Below are 22,829 nucleotides of genomic sequence, written 5' to 3'. Positions count from 1 at the left end.
TATCGTCAATGAAATATTTAATAATAACATGCACAGATAATTTATATAAAAAGTTTACAATGTGAAATATAAAAGTTTTATAGATTTTACTTGCTTTCTTTCATGTTTTGACAGCTAGTAAAGCAATGTTCATAAAACATTCCATGTACTCTACAAACTTCTAATAATTTAATTTAAATCTTTCTTATCCGTCGATTACTAATTAAAAACTAATTTTTAATCAACTTACAAAAATAAATTCTGTTATCAGAACGAGTTTAAATATTTGTAACAAGTTCTGTGCATGTTATCACTCTTAATCAGATCATTTGTTGGTAAACTTTAAAACAACTTATATTTTTTTTTTTTCATTTATTAATTATTACTTTTTTTTAAGTTGTCATCAAAGCAATCAACACTTGGTAATAATGGCAGTCACTTTTGGCGACTCAAATTTATTGATTTGTTTGTGATAGATATTTCTTTTTTTCTGTGAATACTGAAATTTATTGTAAGTTTGTGAATTAGAATTTCGAAGAATAAGTTAAGATAAATGAAACTATTATCATTTTTATCCCTTTTTGGCTTCGTATTCATAAATTGACAACTTGGTCGTCAATATTCATGGAAAATTTTTCTAGATAAATCACGTAAAATACTCCGTCATTCTGAAATATTATAAAATGTATCGAATCGATACAACATTTCACTCAACCACTTTCAGCATCTCAGCATCTATAAATATTTTCTTATGTATTCGTAAAAAACATCGATCATCATTAAAAAGTAAATGGGTCAGAACATAAAAGATAATTTATCTGAGCAAAGTGGTTGTTTAAAATAAAGTAATGTCCAAAATTTAGTGTGCGGTTAAAACCATATGTCTTGCATCCGTAAGTTATATATTACTGAATTTCAGGGATACGATTTCGCGGTCTCACTCTTTTCCTTCAAAGCGATTCCATTTCACAATGTCTCTTACATTAGCAGCTGCTACTGCTTCCGGTCGAATGGTAGAGGTGAAAGTGGATGTAAAGAGAAGTGGTGTAAGTCAATGTGTGAGTAGACGGTAGACAATAGAGTAGTATAGCATACCGGCATTGAGCCAGAGCCAAAGCTAGAGCTGCTAGACATGACGACACAAGTCAAGGTTTTTTGGTCACTCACCAGAGAAAAGACCATGCTCATATTCTAAAGCTGATGTTTCACAAATGGATGAAAAATGATAAATAGTCTTGGGTCAAATCTTGGGAGATACATACTTCACGTCATGTTTTCGTAGAAATATTTCTCGAATTTGTTACTCACAAATTTGAGTCTTTAACATCAAACATCACTTTAAAAAATATTAAAAACATATTCTGATATGGCCTAGAATAGCCTAATAAGATTGTATATGGCTACATTGCTGTAGAATTTCTTGCACTCTTCAAAGAGTAAAAAAATTATTTTTATTCCATATTCTATAACTAATCTCTCTGATATCGTCAAATAAAAATAAAAAATAATTTTTATGATAAAAAAATTTCAATTTTCATATTTTATATAAAAATAATTAATTTAGGAGTTAATTTAATTAAAAATTAACGATAGATAACCTTCTCAAGGCAGTCAAAAAAAAGATTTTTATTTTAGTATTAAGTACTTAAAAATTAACTTTCTTATAGCGAGAAGATTATGCGATCCTGCGCCACCTATCGGATTTTCTCAGAACTAACTCCAACAAAAAATTATACGGCTGTTGTAAGAGCTAATAAGACCAATTTTTGTATCAGAATTATTAAAAAATGTCATCTGGCTTCATAAAAAAATTTTTCACAAGGAGTCTAATTAAAATGTATTTATAACTGATCTCTCTGATAAAGAGACGATTCAGCAATCGTACGCCACCTGTCGGCGATTTTTAACACTACCTTGATCGAAAAATTATGTACGGGCACATCAAGTCATTTCGCGATAAATGAAGCCATGTCAAGCAAGATATGGCCTAATATGGACACATCAGAACATATCAAAATTTCTACATGGACAATTAGATCATATAATAATTTATAAAATTTTCTTATTTAACTATAAACATATCAGGTCCTTTTCTTAATGAAATAAAAAAAAAAATGTTTGATAAGAATTCTTCTATTCATGTATTTCGGGTTCATTTATTATTGAATTTCTCCATCATATTTTTAACTATTTCGTAGGCGATTTATTTATCACTTCTCCCATTTATTATTTAGTCTATATTTAAACCGTTACGAAGCAATAATATTTATGCAGAGATTTAGAGCAAGTATGTCAGTAAATTGCCGAGTAAGATGGACTCTCCATGTAAATCACGATGCTATGTTTTTATCGCTCCAACTATCGTATTTTTCTTTCCACTCTTTTCCGAGTATATCCCCTCGGTCTTTCAGTGCCCGAGTGTTCTTCAACATTCGACAACTTATTTTTTATTAATACCCATTATTTTTATTTTCTTCCGCTTATAAATACCTTTTCATTCCGTTCTTTCAAAGTTTCATTCGTTATTTTTATTACCGTGAGCTGTAATATTATAGTCGTTTCTATAAAACCATTACATACTTTCTTTCATAGTTTAATTCAATACTTCAGTCTTGTGATCAATCTCCGAACCATTGTGAAATAAAATCAAAGTTTTTTCTAAATTTTTATTAATTTACTAAACATTTCCAATAACATTCTTCGGAACCAATAACATTTGATTCAAATTTCAATAACATTTAGTAATTCACATTTATTTAAAACAAGTTTGTTCGTATTTAATATATATTTTTAAGTCATTTGGAATAAATCGACAAATTTTAATTGAAAAAACTGTTTGGTCAGCGTAGACATAAAAATTAAATTATCATAATTATATCATTAAGTCTGTGTTCAAAATCAAGCAATTGAAATTTTTTTATTTTCTTTAATTTAGCTCAATCTTCAATTTAAAATTAAGGTAAAAGTAAATTCCACATACTCGAATTTAATAAACTTTTATAGACTGCTAAAATTTTCTCATTGAAAACTGGTTTCAAAGCACCACATTAGTTCATTCAATCTGACGGTTAAATGAACTTAAAGCGTTTAGCTCGTACATCACTACTTTTCTTCCCACTAAATACAAAAAAGTTATTTTTATATCGAGTAATTTATATAAACAGCACAACGTATCGATTTCTCATAAAGTCAGAAAAGCTTTCAATGGCTTATTGTAAAAAAAGTAGCTACTTCGATTATACCATCTAGTGGTGATACAATAAAACATTTTATGCCACACTATAAAAAAAAAAAACCGGTGTATATGTCTAGGCGGTGTAGGTGCTAAAATTTTTGGTATTAGAGCGGTGTTGAAAAATTTTTCTAGTGCGTGGTTGCAAAACATTTTACTTTTTATGAAATTCGTAAAATCAATCTACTAGGACTTAGAAAAATTTGACATACACAATGACGCACACCAAGTACGTTCTAAAATTATTTCTTTAATTTTTAAATTTACAACAAAATGTTTTTTAATTTCCGAAAATGATATACAATCATATCATTTACTGGGATTTTTTAATTTTTTTATTTGACATCTTTTTATAAAAAAAAAAAATTTTTTTTTTCTTAATAGTCTTATGAACGTGGACTTGGCGCGATTTTTTTACAGTGAAACTGTTTTTGTTCGGATTTTAGTATTTTTTGTAAATATAATAAAAATTGACAATTGGTACCAACTTAAATCTCGCGTTGGCTGCATTTTTTACCGCAAACTATCCCCCTGAAGCTACAGTTTATGTAGAAATAATTGCAGTGCACCCTGGCGGCCGTAGATGCAAGCTGTGAATTACCTTTTTTTTATGTAGTTGCGTATCTGTAGAAGGATTACTACACATTTTTATTTTATCTAGTCTGTGGCGCTGATATTTCCCCATCGAAAAAAAGTCAGGATCAAAATTTTTGAGCTTGCTATAGTTTGTGCTGATAAAATTTAATAATTTCAAGTAGATTAATTGTTATAATTGAATATAACTAATTAATATCAGTGAAATAAATATGAATTACTGTTATAATATAAAATTTAGGAACAAGAAGTACCGTAGAATTGAATAAAATTGTGCAACCTCAAAATACCGTTCTGCTTACAGTAAACATACTCGGTAGTCTGGCGCTCCGTTTACAACGGAATTTTTGAACGGAACTTGGCGCCAGATTCTACCGAATCTGTGGATTTGCCTAATATGTACAAGTAAAATGAGAATTATTATTACTATAGCTGACTTCAAAATTTTAAAACTTTCCACTTGAACTGAAGATGTATTTTTATTAATTGAAATTGTTCCCTCGAGTAACTTACACTCCGACTTAACGGAGCAATTTCTTAGCGTTAAATCACTTTGAAATGATTAATCGTGGATACTTTTTTCGAGTAGAAGCAAAGCGGTGTATTAATTCTTGGCGTGGAGATATAAATGTTGAATAAAAGATCACTTGGAGCCTTGAAGAGCACACAAGAGAGGCCGAAGAAAGCGGGACGCCCGAAAATTTGTCAGTTTCTAAGATAAAATGCGGAGCTATGTCTGGATGAATTGAACTTTATTTCAAATAAACTTTATCATTTGTCAAATAATTTCGCAGAGTAGAGGCTCTTTTAATGTTGCGGCTTTAGAATTAATTAGAAGAAAAATTTTTTGGTGAAATCTGATCAGCTTAGAAGAAATTTCCGCTTGAGAAGTTGTTAAGAATCGTGACTAGTGGATTAACTTATGTAGCTCAAGAATCTCCAGTTATGAGCAGAGATCTATCAATAGTAACGAAGATTTAATATTGTGTTACTCTTATTATTGCTGTTACTGCTGCTACTACTACAATTGATATGGTACATTGTATATTGCTACTGCTATCACTTTTAGCTGTAGAAGTAAGCAGTAATAGCGGTAGTGAGCTAATAGTCACTGTAATAGTTGTAGTACCAGTAGATAGACTTAGGTAATATGGTTACACAGAGCGACACGGAGTTAACGGAGCGCGAGAGGTAAAGCTGCTTGACGAGGGCTAGACACATTGTGTGCTCTATAAAACTATCATCGAGCAAGCTTGCTATGGAGATTCTCTATGCATGTATAATGTATGTTTGTGCATGCTTTATTTTAAGTGCAAGCGATTTCTTCAGGGTCTAGATAGCAATTCGATTTTTTTATCTGAGTATAGAATTAATTTTTATTTTCTTTTTTGTGGCTTTGCAAGATCTCCTTCAATTTTTTATCGAATTTATATTTATATAGTATTTTGAACCTTATATTTCATGCTTTTGACGAAGAATATATGGAATATTTTTGTAAATGTTTGTGTTGAAAAAAATTTTTTTCACAAAAAAAAAGCAATGTCATCTGTTGACAATACGTTTAAATCTGTAACTGACTGGTAAGGTTTTCAGATACGATTATTTTGGCGTAATGATCGAACCAACTGCGCCAAAATCTTTATTCACTAAATTTGTAAACGATAATAAATAAAATTTTAGATTTTATAGCAAAATTACATTTTTTAAAAATTAACCAATATTTATAAACGTGGAGCAATTACGGATTCTAATAGAGCATTTAAAGGGCAATTAATTGGCATATGGTTTAATTTAAAAAAAAAATTATTTTACGCTCACTTCTTACCGGTTGTAATGAAGGTAATATTTCGAAAAATATTGTGGTGAAAAATTAAATTTTTTTTGGAACTTTCGAAAAATTTCGGTGAATTGAATCAAAGTTGGACGAGAGTAAATCCACTTGATAATAGAAAGCCACAAAAAATAAAAACTGGCTTAGGTGGGCCGTCTTGCCCCACCCTCCCCTAGTATCAACCTCCCGACAAAAGTAAATGCTCTCTAACCACACTATATTACGGAGGGGCTACCTTAAAGGGATTCTATATATACCTTAAAAATGACAGTCGTTTTAACCATTATAATTGTAAAAAGACGAATGGTCGACTTAAAACGAAAATCTGATGTAAATTTATAAAAAAGGGGATCTAGGTTGTCTGCGTAGTTGGGATCAAGTGAAATATTTTCCCGGCAGATAAATCGTCTTAAAAGTTTGCATAATACATATGCAATTAGGGGTGTAAAAGGCAAGCGCCTATACATTATACGTACACATGTTTATATGAATATGCTTTGCGTCTGGTGGGTGATACGAGAAATAACCTTGTGTAGTGAGGGGATAAACTACTGGTATATATGTGTATATTATACTGTATACCGTTGAAAGGAAATCCAGGGACGTGGAAAACGCTCGGAAAACACGATCCATTACTTCACAGATTTTAATGGCCTTTGCATTTTTTATCACCGCTCTATACGCCTATACATTTGTAATAAGCGTACGCATATGTCCGGAGAGAATCATAGGGCAAGCGATCGTTAGTTTAGCAATGGTCATTTTCTGAAAATAATTGAATAAAGTATTGATACATTTGCCAATTTAAGAGACTTTAGTTGCTCACAATTAATTCAAATAGCAAACTTATTTGCTTCATTTCCACCTCAATTAATTGAGTTTCAATTAATTGTAAAGAAAATTTTGTTTAACTGATTAGATCCTTAAAAAAAATTTGGAAAATCCAAAAGTGCACGACTCATAATGCTCATTTAATTATGAAATAATAATGAAATAAAAAACGTAAAAAAGAAAGTATAAAACAGCAGTTATATGACAATAATGCTCAAGTGCCACTAGTGGGATAAATGGACATAATATAGATATGCAGCGTTTTTTTTTTTTTTTTAATTTTATTAATTGCAATTAAAGGACACTGAATTACATAGCCATTCGTGATAAGAGGCCAACAGTTCCTTCAAAGAATTAAAAAAAAATTTCGACTCAATTAATGGATTTTTTCACAAGTTACAGTATTTACTGGTTTCATACTTGATGGACGGGAAAATTTTTTAAACTATTTTGATGTCCTTTTTTTTTTGGTTTCTGTGGCACTAAATTAGTTATTGAAAAGTATGGAATTAAACTCCAGTTAAAGTCGGCGATACGACCACAACAGTTAAAACCGACTCTAAATAATAATTAATTAAGAAAAAAAAAATATCTTTATTCCGTGAACTCACAAGGGTATAATAATAAAAATAAATTCCCAAATGAAGCGAAAAAAATTTTTCGACTGTATAACACTCTCTAATGCTTCGCATCAGTGTCAGCAAATTATTCGTCTCATAATTTTAGTATTCTTGATTTATAAATCTTACTCAATCGATTATTGTAAATAAGAAGTTGAGTGTCAAAAGAATATCTTTTAATTTTTGATTTATTGAGACAAAAAACGGGTTATCTTTAATTATAAATATTTTTATTGAAATTTTTTAATTTAGCTATATAGTGCTATCGGTTATGAAGCTGCAATTCGATTTTCATTTAGAAATCTTTATAATTCTCAAAGTACTTCATATTTAAAAGATCAAAAAACTGTTTTTTTTTTTAAATATGAAAATGTACCCTTTTGAAAATCAGCTCCTCAAATAAAGTTTACACTTAACTTTTAACTGCGTAAGTGATACTCAGTTGATCAAATCTAATTTTTATAAAAAAAATTGAAAATCGTGAAATTTATTGCTTTTTTTCACAATCAAAATTTCGTGAGAAAATAAATTAACAAGCAGAAATTTTGAAAATTACTATCAGCATGACATCAATATAATAATCTAATGTATCTATGCAATTAGCCACTTCATTCCGATTGACTGGTAAATTTATCTCTCTTACTCATTCACTTGCTCGTTCTCAACCGTCTTTGACGGGAGCCAAGTCACCAAGGGGCCTAATTAGATTAACGAATCAGCCGATATTGAATCAACAAATTCATCAGATCGTAATTTGGTTGCAAACTTGCTCTCCTGATTCTCAGCTTGAAATTTACCTAGCTTGATGAGAAGTCATCTAATACATCCACTACCGAGTGTATATTTGCGCAAATATACTTTTTAGATCGTTGTTAATAAATTTTAAATCTGTGCAAATGAAAATTAAATAAAATTTATTGATGAACGTGTCGATTAAAAATAACCGAAACAAATTGATTTTTTATTATGGCTGGAATATTTATTTTTCAGTTTGATTTTCATCAAGAAAGAATGGACAAAATTTTTTAAAAAATTAGTTTATTTAGATAAAGCTCAAAATTGTTTTCTTAAAAAAATTTGCAATTACACAAAAAAGTCAGAATAATTTGATAAGCTGCAAAAATTATAGTTCCTTGATTTAAAAAAAAAAAAAAACCTCATTAAAAAATAATTTTGCATTTTATTCATACAAAAAAATCAACAATTTTTGGATTTTTATTATTTTGTAAAATTCAATTTTTTTATCATTAGGTGGAATAAGAAACGTAATAAATATGAAAAAAAAAAAGTTTATTCAATACACTGAGAAAACATGTTGTTTGATTTAAATTCATAGATTTATTTTAAACTAGCTGTTGACCGCCCGCTTCGTTGGGCACTTTATAGAATTGTAATTTTAGATCTAGACTTGAAATTCAATTGGAGCGTTATTTTGACTTGCACAGGTTCCACATTCCATCGAATCGGAAGTAGAATTTATTGAAATCCGTATTGAGATGATCTCTACATGACAAATAAAATATCCTTACCAAATTTGTAGTTTTTTGAAGCTATATTTTAAAAATTAAGATTTTTTATTGTTAACACCCACCCCCGCGATCTTTATTGGAGGTGATTCGGTGTAAAATCCGTTCTTAGATCATTTTTGTATCACATGTAGACGACTCCTATTAAATTTGGAGTCTATAGGAGCTATAGCTTGGAAATTAAAAATTTTCATTGTTAATACCTACCCCCGCAACCCTCTGTGGGGTGAAATATCGTAAAATTCATAGATAGATTATTTCTACATCTCTTACAGAAGATTCCTACCAAATTTGAAGTCGATAGGAGCTATAGTTTGAAAACGGGAATTTTTCATTGTTAACGCCCCCGCAACCCCCCTTATGGGTGGAATTTCGTAAAATCCGTTGTTAGCTGACCTTTACTCGGCGAAAGGAATATTCTTGCCAAATTTCAAGTCTCTAGGTCTTATAGTTCCAGGATATCGTGATGAGTGACTATATCTATAGAAAGTCTCCTATATATTTATAGATAACTTAACAATACGTATTTCATTTCGACAAATTTGTTTTATTTGAAGATGGATTACTTTCAATAAAATCATATTTTGTTTCAGTTCATTTGATTGAATTCGTCTATTTATTTCATTCAAATTTACCACGATTGGTATTAAATTGATGTCAAAATAAAGAATTATAATCATGACACGCATTTCTTAATCTGAAAAAAAAAAAAAAAAAAAAAAAAAAAAAAAAAAAAAAAAGGCTTAGATGGTACATAATATTGGATGCACAATAAATACCAATGGATGCAGACGCTCGATACAAGATTGAAAAAGAAAAAACATATTACTGTTGTGTATAATGATTAATTTTTTCGTGTTTTTCTGAAGATACGTCACTCTATTCCATCCGAATCTTGGAAGCGAGGACAAGGAAGAAGTTGCATAAATAATAAATCTTGTGCAAATTTTTTCAATATTACGGAATGAAAATTTATAACGCAAATATGTCAGTGACATGGAAGCGAATATATAAGAGTTTTGTAGTATAATTTAATGGTTTAGACATTGAGAGTAGACTTATAAATGATTTATTGTATGGGAAGGAAGGGAAAAATGCCGATGATAAAAATAAATATTGAAGAGTTTTTTTAATTGTAATGGGAGAAAGCTGACATGACATGGGAGCAGCTGCTGCAAATGTATAGGTTATCAGTTTTGTCATACATATTTTTTCTAATGTAGGTGGAAATAAGTCAGGGCATGTCTTCATGCAAGAAGGAAAAAAAAAATTTCTTTTTTCAATTTTCATGAATCGAAGATTTTTAGCCATACAGCTATAAGAACATTTATACCGTAATATTACAACATAATTACTAGTCGTTTAATCAAAAAATATTTCTGTGATTTGCACTGATTTTTTTTTTTTTTTTTTGTAATAAGTACAAGCAGTTCGTCGCCGAAAATAGCTGACATAATATTTAACTTTAACGTAAACTTTTATGAAAAGATAGTAAACCTACTGAGACGTTATAGTTCTAGATAAATGCATGGAAAGTGTACCGAGAAAAATATTTACCGAGAATGCAAATTACCTTTATATCTTTTCTTTGCTCTTTTCACTTCGAGTTTTTTCTAGCACTTTTGCATGTCAGCAAACGTCGTATATTTTAAAGAGTACGACGACCGGCCAGTTTTTAACTACAATAATCTAACAATCTTAAAAAAAACAACAATAATGGTAGTGTATAATATCACTGTTGTTTTACGAGTTGATATTAAATTTTTATTATTTTTGGTAATTAAAGCTTGCTGAGAAATAATTACATAAATAAAATATTTTATACCCTCGGACTGTAATTTATAATTGGAATAAATATGTAAATTAATTTCGTGTGTTTCTGTAAATTAATATAGGTATTGTGGAATGTGGAGTTTGGAGTGTTAGCATGAAATTTTTAATTAAAAATTTTTGATGCTCGGAAAATCTGCGAAATTACATTCATTTATTTCCAGTTGTTTTTTTTTTGTTATTATGTAATAATCACCTGCGTTCTTCAGCTATGGAGTTAATTAGTTTTTATGTATGAATAACGTGAGCTGCATATTTAAGTTGACATATTCGCAATCAGAGCTATTAGTGCCATCAATATCAATAATAATTACCGTCCACACTAGGTATGACGGATAGGGGAGATTAATGTAGCACTGGATATACTAATGCCAAATTTAATGCTCATTACAATTATCTCGGAGCATTAGTCACTCAAAGTATCAATCATTAATGTTTGACCGCAAAGCATGTCGATGGAGAATTCACGACTAGTAAATGATTATTTGAAACCAATAGAAAATTGAGTTTTTAAAAGTTATTTTCGTAATATGAATTGATTGATGAGGTTGTAATAAATTTTGAAATGAATTCACCAACTTTTCTAACAGGTTATGGGCTCAACACGGAAATAGTGTAGTGTTCAATCATCGTTTAGATATAGTTAATGTATTTCAACTTTCACCACCATTTTCTGCCCTTCGATCAGCTACATTATTTTTTTATTTATTTATTTGATTTGAATGCCAAGGCAACAGCCAAATGGCAAAAATACAGAAAAAAAAAAAGAGTAATATAAAGTACATGTAAGACTATAAACAGGTCCACATAGACATATTTACAATATTTAAATTAAAAATGAGGCTAATATAACAGTATAAACAAAAAAAAAAATTTGAGAAAAGTAATCAGCTATTTACAAACAGTAAAAATGAAAATGAAATACGAGTCAGGAATGGAATTTAAAATAAATGCCAGACTAAGTTCAGATTTAGGACATTGCAAATTACACCAATTTTAACGACTTAAATTTTCCTCAATAGTACTAGGTATCAGACTCTCCTTAAGCTCAAGGTCCTGGAAAAATTGATAAGCCTTTGTCTTGAAGGTGTCGATACTAAGTGCATTGATGACATCTGGTGGTAATTCACGCCAAAGGCGTTTTGATGAGATTAGGAATAACTGTTCGTAAGAAGTAGTTGAAAAATTGGGAATTTTAAACGTGATATTATTATTTCTGGCAGCCACTCTCTCGGAAACTATTATTTATTTTTTTGGAAGTACATTCTGCATGTAAAGGTAAATTCGATAAATTTTGAAAAATGCATTTTTTAAATCAATTTTTTTTTTTTAATTTCTTTATCTGTCTTGTAAATGTTGGTCTATTCATTCATAAATAATTGCAGTTTAAAAACTTAAAAAATAGTATTTGATTGAACTTCTTTCAGACTTTTGAACTCAAAGAGCTTATAGGTATGGAATTAGCGAGAAGTTGCAGGAATGGCCTTTAAGGTCAACCGTTTTTCTAATTTTTTTTCTATTCATCAGTTCGATTTAAAATTATTAAAAAATTCAAAGTCGTATTAAAATTATAAGTAAAAACTTTTTGTACTTATTTAATCTTTACCTCGATCAATTTATGTAAGCAGTAAAAAATTTTTTGTTAAATATTTAACATATGACACAAGCGATTAAAGCATGCACATTTGAATTTACGAAACTTTTTTTTTTCATTCATACAACTTTGTAGTCTTAGTTGTGCGATAAAAAAACTGTTGATTTAGTAAAACATGAATCTCCTGAGTATTACTCAGTAACTGGTTCCTTGAGGGTCGAAATAACTTAAGAATCGAGGGTAATAAAAGAACTGTAAAGTTCGAAAAACTTTATACAGATCGTTAGCCCCGATGATGATAACGGCAAAGTTGATGGCAACAGTGATAAAGACACCACCAAAACGTTCAAACTAATCCTTATAGCACAACGATAACCGTCAATAAACGACCCGATAAGGCAATGTAGTGCTTTTTGAACTTTATTTGATCGATTATTAGTCCGCTTAACCATAAAAATTTTTTTGTGAGCACTCATACAACCGATTTGCTGATCCTCAATTCCTCTGAAAGCCACTTTTAATGCACTTAAAATTAAACGCTTAAATTTGGCAACTGCAATAGCAGAATCCTCTCTTGAGTCAACAAATGTGGATACAAGAACGTTTACCACGAGGCTAAATGTCATATTACCAAAGACCACAAGTTTTGCATATTGTATGTCGGTAGGTAGTTGTCGCAGTGGCTCAACTCAATGAGCTCCGCGCACATAATACACTCGACCTGAATACGTGAGTAAGTAAACAGGGGGTGCACACCCAGCCGGTAAAACAGATTTGTGGGTTGGTGCCCATGCTAAGTTACCATTCATGGATATGTGAGTCCTGTTTTACCGACCTATTTTTACCGACGTTGATATGGTGGAGGGTTTTTCGTAGGTGGCGCTGGTGGTGAATTCTTCCGCCATTTTTGAATCTTAGTATCTACCATTTTCCCGCCAATTTTGAATCTTACTATCCACCATTTTCCCGCCATTTTTTAGATCTATTTTCCCACCATTTTGAATTCGCTATCTGGTGGCTGCTATCCGCCATTTTGACTCTGTTATCCGGTGGCTGCTATCTGAAATCCGCCATCTGGTGGCTGCTATCCACCATTTTGAATCCGCCATCTGGTGGCTGAAATTTTCAGTCTGACTTCCACCATTTTGAATTTGAGTTCAACATTTTGAGGTTAGAAAAAAGCATCCTCAACTATTAACCTGCCTTCGGCTCAACCATAACAGATCAATAGTTCAGGATTACGCATTTGTAATATGGTATATCCATGTTCTATATATTTAAAATGAAGTTATGTCAACTACTTGCGAGAAGGATTTCACGCAACGCCATCTGGTGACAGCTTGCATTACTTCTAACTGCGCAGTAGTTGACTCATTCTGTCCTAGAATTTTCTAACTGCGTAGTAGATGACGTCATCAAACCGTTTTTGAGGTAGAGGAGTGGGGGGGGGGGTAACTGTGTAGTATCCTCTGGCTATATAAGCGGCTTGCCGAGAGCGTACTTCACAAAAACGAAGTACACGTCTCCAGTAAAGTACGAGCTGGTGGTGACTACAAGTTGAAGTACAAGTTCTTGGTGATATACATCTTCTACCTATCAGTATTACTAATCGTAAGTATTCATTTACTGTCTAATCAAAATATGAATTAAATGAAGAATCATTTAATCAACCATTACAATTAATTAAAAAATTTTTACAGCAATCAATCATGGATGTAACCAAGATAAATGAGGTTAATTGTCTTACTGGGATTCTTCCTGTTAAGAAAATGAACGAGTGGGAGTTTAATCGAGAATATAAGATTAACGGTATCAAAGCTATTACAACTGAGTATGGAACTAGGATTGTTGCTAATATAAACGATGAATTTAACATTTATCTACCATCAAGAACTACTCAACATCTAAAAGATGATAACTTCATGAAGAGTTTGAATGAATTAATAGATTCAAACTATCTGTTTCTGGGTTATCATGGTGGAAAATATAATAAATTTGAATTTATTAATTCTAGTCTTGATGTAAAAATGACCAGTGGAATTATTTAATCAATAAAATATTGGATTTCAATATAAATAATTCATTGTTTTTATTTATAATTCCTCATATTTTTAATTTAAGATTAATATTTATAATTCAAATTCAATAAGTTATACTTAATCATAATTTTTTAAGTTACTTATCATAATGATAGTTTGAATTTCGCGCTTCTTGTACTAGAGCCATCTACTATCAGTTTATTCTTAGAGCGTGAAAGCTGTCAATTCAAAAATATTAAAAAAATTTTCTAGTTATATATACATATATAGAATAATACAAGACTTTTAATTTAAATAAAAGATAAATAATTATTATTAGTTTATAATATTTTGTTATTAATATTATTAATATTTATTTAAATTAAAAGTTATGTATTATTTGATAAACTAATATGGGGTTGATGTGCTCTCTATCGTCAAATCCAAAAATCTTCTAGCGATATATTTTGAAAATCAATACTCAGTTTTTATTTTTAAATGGTTATATAAAATAATGCATGACTTTTAATTTAAACAAATATTAATTATAAAATTTTAGAAAACAAAAACTGATTATTGATTATCATAATTAAAAATCAAAAACCATTACGCCATCTGTTGATAAGTATTAATATCAGTAGTAGTCTTGGAAAATTATTTGAATTTAATAACTAACAATAATTAATTCTATTCTGAATTAAATGTGTTAGGATGAAATAATAATAACAATTATAATTCATTTATTTTAGATTTATTGAGTGCTTACAAACCAATCTTTTAAATTTTTTACATTTTCCAAGGCACATAAATCAGATAAACGATCATGATAATTACAAAAATGATTGTTACAAATTTTCATACTTTTTAGAGAGGGACATTTGAAATTATCGAGATCGATTACAATTTTATTATTACAATCAATTAAATTTTGAACCCATAACTTTTTCTCGATACCTTTGACATAAATAATTTTTTCATTACAAGTTAAATAATTGAGAACTTCTTTGAGCTTGTAATATGAAGTTATTCCAGCATTCCAACCGATTCCATGATAATTTCGGATCAGCCAGGTATTCAGACGTTGATAGTTGACTGGTAACACCTTCCAGTGATATGGCGGTTGAAATAGTGTGCATGATAACTCTTCAATATTATCAATATCATGTTGAATTGTTATTGAGGCCAACTCCTTAACAATAAAGCGATTATCAGCTCCTCTGAATCCTTGAATGTCTAGAATGATCTCCATTTTTACTGCTCTTGACAACGAAGAGTGACTGAATGATGACTCTTACAATCAATTCAACCTTTTTATAACCCGATCTCTGGATTTTACCCCCACCACTCGATAATCTTATTGGTTAATTATTTTTCTTGATTAATTAATAATAATTTGATTGGTTATTCAAACTATACGGTAGAGTTTTGAACTGCGTAGTAGATGACATCATCAGACAGGTTTGAGTCTGTTCAAGGTTATGTAGTTCTCTTTGTTCTATTTCTGCTGCGTAGAAGATGACGTCATCGGACAGGTTTGAACCTGTTCAAGGTCGCGTAACTGCGCAGTTTTTCTTTGTTCTATTTCTAACTGCGTAGTGATGACGTAGTCATCAAACCGTTTTTGAGGTAGAAGAGTGAGGGGTAACTGCGTAGTATCCTCTGGCTATAAAAGCAGCTCGCTGAGAGCGTACTTCACAACAGTGAAGTACAAGTTTACAGTGTGAAGTACGAGTTTACAGTGAAATATTGTGAAGTACCATAGTAAAATACTGTAGTGACTCTGCTACCCTGGAAGCTGCTACCTGCTGCCGAAATCTGCTGTCGGAATCTGCTATCTGGTCCTGGAATCTTCTACCCGCTGCTGGAATCTGCTGCTGGAATCTGCTATCATCACCAGGATGTACGGGTGCCGTCTACCATTCAGGCGAATGCATGAATTGGAAACTGGGCATAATTATGAGATCACAAACATCAGAATAGTTAGAACACAATTTGGATTCAACGTTGAAATATGCTTGGACAACACTTGTTCAACGTTTCTCCCTGCTGCATGCAACCAGAAGTTTTTGAATAAGCCGCTACTTGCAAAGATGAAGAATATTATCAATAATGGTGAAAAGATTTATTTGTATGACATCGGTACATCATACAATAAATTTAAATTCATTTACACACCATCTATACCAACTGTGCAATTAATGAAAAAGTTTAAATCTATGTAATGTTACTAATATATTTCGTATTTATTATAGTAAGGTTTATAATTAAAAACCCAAAATTATAAAAAAGTTTTTCTTTATTTACTATTTTTAATTACATCATGTTTATTTACTATTTTTAATTACATTAAGTTTATTAATTAGTACAGGATCAATAATTTTATTTATTTGTTGTATTCGTCGGTGACATCGTTCTCCGTCTCTTGCTGCTTGTTCCCATGATCCTTTCCTCGCTTGTCTGGATGCAAAGTCCCATACATACATGTAATGTATGGTGGGTTTGGGATCAAACTGCACCATTAAGTAAGTTTTCTCACAGTGCTGCTGATGGGATTGTACTCAATTATTCGATCGTGAATTATCAAGCAGTAAGCAGCAGTTTGATTTGGAAACTGTACTGATGATTCAAATTCCAGGCGTATATCCACAGGTCCAGACTTGATTGACTCGTTCTGCTTGGAACAGTCAATTATATACAGAGGTGCTTTATTCAGAAAATTTTTTTTAGCCAATAGCGGTTCAGCTTCTTTTCCATAGTAAGCACTTTGAAAATTTGTGTACATATCATACATCAAGGCATACTGATTATGCACAATGTTGAGGTTTAAATTTCCATATGGATAACTCTGAGAGTTCAAGAACAGCTTAATGTCTCTAATGTTGCAGTGGTCAAACTCGCTTGCATTTTGATCCGGTTGATTCTTTCTTGCTGTTTGGAATCCAAGGATAACAAAACGAGGTTTCTCAAGCTGATTTGTTGTTTTGATTATCCAAATATGCTTGTTGGTAGCTGGTAGCAGTGGATACTCATACAATTCCCAAGTCCGGCAACTGATTGGGATAGCTGGATCGGAGGTTATGTAATTCAACACCTCGATTTTTTGCTTGTCAGACATTGTTATATACGGTACAATCCACTCAATTTTTTGAATCGTAATTGAAACATTTTCATTCTCAACGGTAACAACATAAACATTTTGATCAGTATTTGATCTGATCAGTATCAATTCATGCTTGGCATTCATGATAATTCGTTGATAATCTTCAGCAAATCCAAGAATGAAACTCAGCGGTACTGAGACATCAAAGTAACCGCTATTATCAGTCAGCTTGTTGTCATCTTCATTAACAATCCAACCAGCATTTTCCAGAATATTTTGTTGTCCCGGGCTCAGAGAAGCGTATCTTTTCATAACACTGGTGATACCAACATTCTTACATCTATCGATTTCTACACCATTGAGCTCATAACGTATCTCTTCAAACATATGATAAACAGCCATGTTGACCATCTTCGTAGTAGCACTTACAGCAGTACCATCAGCTTTCCTCATTCTTCCATAAAAATGTAATGTGCTCTTACTTGGGAGCAAGCACAGATCTTGATGTTGAACAGCAATCCTGATTTCATCACTGTTGTTGAATGTTGATGATGCATATGGCAAGTGTGATCGAGCTTCACCGTGTGCAATAGATTCATCGAAAATAATTGATTTTTTTATATCTAAGATTTCCGCCATGGTATCACACAAGCTAGACAACAAAAATTTATTTTTATCTTGTGAATTTTCCACGTAATTTTAGTCCTAGACTTTTTAGGAACTCTGCGTTTTGCCGTGTCAACACTTTCAGAGCTCGATGATGACTGATGATCTTTGGGCATCCTGCAATCCTTTTATACCCGTTACCAGTCTTTGTCTCGTATACGATACCCATTACAGGCTTTTTATATGCAGTCTTATCGTGATAGTCTCGCCACGGAAATTTGCTATTCCCCCGTCCTGATCAACAATGCGGAGCCTCAAGTTGTGTATTGCTCGTACGGCGACTGGCAGGTAAATGATGTTTGTTGGCACTTCCACTATCTTATATCCTGCTGGAACCCTTGGAAAAAATTCATGGATTGTATGATTCTTCTCACCATTGATGTACGATCCAGTAGTTATATTGCACTCGACTCTCAGAGCATTGATTTTTAATATTTTCACTGGTAAATCAGATTTATGTGCTGTGTTAGGTTCAAGCACGCGGTTGGTAAATCCAAGTAATGATCCAATGGAATCTTCAGGTTCAAAATTTATATATTGATCACATTTTATTTCACTTCTCAACTCATTATTGTTTGCTTTTAAAGTGAAACTCAGTTCAGGTAATGTCTTGTTTATATAAGTTTCAATATCTTTAATTTCATAACTCCCTGTTGGTATAGTTATTTCTTGAAATCTCTTGATTATACTTCTTTTGGATCTTTTTGATGACACATAAAATTTATTAGCACCAACATCAATATTTGGTATTGAATTAAATGTTAGGAGCTTAACAAGCCCAAGAACATAATTTTTTGTTGGTGATAGCTCAATCGGTGGAAAATAATTTGCCTCCAGTATGGAGGAGTTTCCAGATAGTGTCAAGGTGAATGACTCTGCCATGACTGACGCTTGTTGTCTCGACTCACTTCAATTTATAGTTGTCCAGCCAGGAATTTTAAGCACAAATGTCCACAGATGATTGTATCAAAGTCTTGACATCTTTTATGATTGTACTTTACGCTACCTACATCGAGATATTTCATCAAGTCTTGTGGGGGTTGTAGATTGCCAAAACTGTCAAAATAAATTACTTGATCATGATTCTTCTTGTATGCAACCCAATGAGTTCCAGGTCCAAGTTTATCATCTAAATTTATTATAGCTGATTCATTTATCTTTGGTCCAGATTTTGGTAAATCATTTCTCATGAAAACTCCACGAAAATTTGGAATTTTAAGTAGCTTGGCATACTTTAATAAATCGATGTTAGTCAGTGCTCGATGTGGTAGCTCTACTGGTTTTTTGACTTCTTGCAGCCAGCTCCTTCTGGGTATGGTTTCAGATAAAGTCCCATACCACTGCGGTAAGGTTTGAGGTATAATCCTCTACCTACAGCTATTTCCTCCATCTTCAAGTTGTGACGTTTCTTTTCAGCTAATTGATTTTTGGTTGCGCTGGCATCGTTCATAGCTTTTGCAACACCTGCAGCTCCACCTGTTAGAGCACCAACCGCTGATAACCCTGCAAACAGGGGAATCAAGAATGGAAGTACTCCACCAATCTTTGATGGAACTGGTAGAATACGAGGCAATCGAATGTTTTTCTTTCCACCAGCTTTCTTGGCAGCCTTGCGGGCACCTTCAAGGGCTGTTTTAACCGGATCTCCACCAGGTTGCATAGACTTTTTAGCTCCATCTACAATCTGTCTTAGAGCAACATCCTTTTTCATGGAAGTCTTTCTTTTGACTACTTTGCGTTTATTTATCTTACGCTTCATTGTTTTTCTTTTAATTGTCTTACGCTTAGGAATAGGTTTTTCTTTTTTAAGACCCATACCGAAACGTCTTTTTAACTTCATGATTTTATTTACACTCCAAGCAGCAGCTTTTTCACCAATAGTAGCGTCCCTCGCTTGAAATCGTTGCCACGCTTTCTCAGCAATAATTTTATCAGCCTCGTGACGGGCTTCCAAATTTTCACGATTTTTAGAGTAAGCTATATCGTGTTCCTTACACGCAGAGTCCAAAGGATTTATGCCTGGATCACCTCGAGCTAACCTTTTGGCTAACTTTGTTCCCGGACCACAATACTGATATCCTGGTATGTGAAGTTCATTCAAGTGGAAGCTTATTGATTATGTTGTTGAATAAACCTTCACCACGTCTGCTCTCAGACATGTCACATCAAAGACTGACATGCTAATCTATATAAGCTGGTATATATACCCCTTGAGCTCAGAATCTAATCAGCAGTCATGGGCAGCAAATCAAGAGCTCAGTTGCCTGTTATGAATTTTGATCAAATTGTTCAAGGGACCGGTGTGAAACTCAAACGACACGGTGCATTACTTCCCAACAGTATCCGTGCAGTGTTTTGCGGACCATCAAACTGTGGAAAGACCAACGCTCTACTGTCTCTTATTGTACATCCAAACGGCTTGAGGTTTGAGAATATATATCTTTACTCAAAGTCTCTTAACCAACCAAAGTATCAGTTTCTCGAAACACTGCTTAAACAGATTGATGGTATTGGATTCTTCACATTCAGCGATCATGAGGCTGTAATCAAGCCTGAAGATGCAAAACCTAACTCCCTGATGATATTTGATGATGTTGCTTGTGAAAAACAGGATCACATCAAGGCTTTTTTCTGCATGGGTCGACACAAAGATAATGATAGCTTTTATCTCTGTCAAACTTATACACGAATACCTAAGCATCTGATTAGAGATAACGCAAACTTTCTCGTGCTATTCCGTCAAGATGAAATGAATCTGAAGCATATTTATAATGATCATGTCAATACAGACATGTCGTACAACTCATTCAGAGATTTATGCTCGGCATGTTGGAATAAATATAGGTTTGTGGTAATAGATAAAGACAGTGAATTGAACAGTGGTAGGTATCGCAAAGGATTCGACTGCTTCATTAGTATAAATTGAGGTACTTTAGAGTGTGATAGTCATACATGCTGTAGACGTTAACCTGTCAACATGAAGCCTGAAGAAATATCAAAGCAGAAAGATATTCTGCATCAGATATCTCAAGCCAGTGATGCCATCCGACGGAAGCACAAGATGTTGAAGTTGGGTAAAGATACAGCTGAGAAAGCTATGGAGGAAATATTCAAGCCTATTGTGACACCACTCCAGAGTATAGTTGAATCTTCAAAGTTGAAAGGGGAAAATATTAAAAAAGAAGAAAAACCACAGGTTCAAAAACAAGAGGTTGAAAAATCTTTGTATGATGATCCAGAAGTATACAACAGTTTAATAACAGATGATGAAAGTTCATTTGATAATACAGAACTTGCTATTACTCAGCCACCACCATCAACAAGTACTCCAGCTCGTAAAAATCTCTTCTCACTAATTATCTACAACGTTTAAGTAAAAAACATAAAGATAATGATATGAGATATGGTGTACGCAGAAAACGTGGTGAAATGCATATGGGTGATTCACCTATTTTATTTGCAAATGATACAATAACTGTCAAAGAAAAAAATTATCCAATAACTCCTGGGTTGTTGGAATTATTATTTAGAAAATCACCAGAGGATGCACTCATCACCCCAGATGATAAGAAAAAGTACTTGGACATAATTCAATATACCAACGCTCATAGGAAAAATTATGATCCAAATCGTACCATTTATGAAGATACAACAATCAAGTTCAATAAATACATTGCTGATTTTATCACCAAGTTCGGTAAAGGGTTACCAAAATATATGATTGCCAGAAAACAGAGATTACCAATGGACTATGTTTACTGGGATGATCCAAATGAACTAGTTGATCGTTTGCGACTACTTATGGCATCTCAAGCTGCTGGAAATCCAAGTCACACGAATGAAATCATATCAATTATTGAAGAGCTTAGGGAGGCTGGAGTTATATATTAAAAGCTTCTGAAAAATTAAATCATTCGCACGCTGACAGTCAAAGTGTTCATAACCATGAGCATCGATATATTTGGACGTCCACTGGACAATGATAAGTCAGGTCAACGACGCCCTTCGAAACCTGGTAGAGGTTTCAATGTAACTTCTGATGGAAACTATAACATTGAGAATAAAAGGCTGTGCAATCTCGGTAATCCTTCAAATGAACATGATGCGGCGACAGTGCAGTTTGTACTGAGACAGATGTCTGAACTGAATAAAAGTATAGACAGTGAACAGAAAGAGATTATTTCACATTTACACTCTGAAACCAGCTCGCAGGAACTATAAACGTCGTCATGTTGATATCCGAGGTCTCGATGAGACTTGGCAAGCCGACTTGGTTGAGATGATTCCATATGCAACAGTCAATAAAGGATACAAGTATCTGCTTACAATCATAGACATATTTTCTAAATATGCCTGGGCAGTTCCAATTAAATCAAAAAGTGGTGGAGATGTCACTAGTGCTATGAAGTCTGTACTCCAGCAAGGTCGTGTTCCTAAGAATCTCCATGTTGATCAGGGTAAAGAGTTTTACAACAAAGAATTCAAAGATCTGATGAAGCAGCACAAGATAAATCTGTATTCAACATTCAGCAATCTCAAAGCATCCATATGTGAACGTTTCAATAGAACACTCAAGATTAAAATGTGGCGAGAGTTTACAGCTCGCAGCAGCTACAAGTGGACTGATGTACTTGATGACTTGGTGAATACATACAACAACACCAAACATAGTACCATCAAAATGAAACCTGTTGATGTTACCGCTGCTCAGGAGAAACAACTATTGGAAAATATATATCAACCACTGAAAACCAAATCGAAGCAGAAGCAGAAGTTCAAAGTTGGAGACAAAGTCTGAATCAGTACGTACAAGCATGTTTTTGATAAAGGATACACGCCAAACTGGATAACAGAAATCTTCACAATCAAATCGGTGCAGAATACGAATCCAACGACGTACAAGCTCGTGGACTATCAGGATCAACCAATTGAAGGCGGATTTTACAACGAAGAACTCAGCAAAGTCAAATATCCAGATGTATATCTTGTTGAAAAAGTAATTAGAAAA

At 32.5% G+C, this 22,829-nt stretch overlaps 2 protein-coding genes across 4 annotated transcripts in view; both read left to right on the top strand.

Moving 5' to 3' along the window:
* Positions 1-22,829, top strand: part of Octalpha2r (alpha2-adrenergic-like octopamine receptor) — a 254,646-nt gene that overhangs the window by 188,875 nt on the left and 42,942 nt on the right. The window lies entirely within an intron of this gene.
* On the top strand, positions 13,551-14,102 carry LOC141528475 (uncharacterized). The gene is made up of 2 exons (XM_074244547.1): positions 13,551-13,648; positions 13,738-14,102. The coding sequence occupies exon 2, from the start codon at positions 13,747-13,749 to the stop codon at positions 14,083-14,085; it is 339 nt and encodes a 112-aa protein (XP_074100648.1). The 5' UTR covers positions 13,551-13,648; positions 13,738-13,746; the 3' UTR covers positions 14,086-14,102.

The sequence above is a fragment of the Cotesia typhae genome, unplaced genomic scaffold (assembly GCF_013202065.1).
Source record: "Cotesia typhae breed Kobodo isofemale line unplaced genomic scaffold, CoteBio_Ctyphae contig_43, whole genome shotgun sequence".
Taxonomy (NCBI): domain Eukaryota; kingdom Metazoa; phylum Arthropoda; class Insecta; order Hymenoptera; family Braconidae; genus Cotesia; species Cotesia typhae.
Note: the sequence above shows the minus strand (reverse complement) of the source record. Positions and strands in the feature narration are given on the sequence as shown.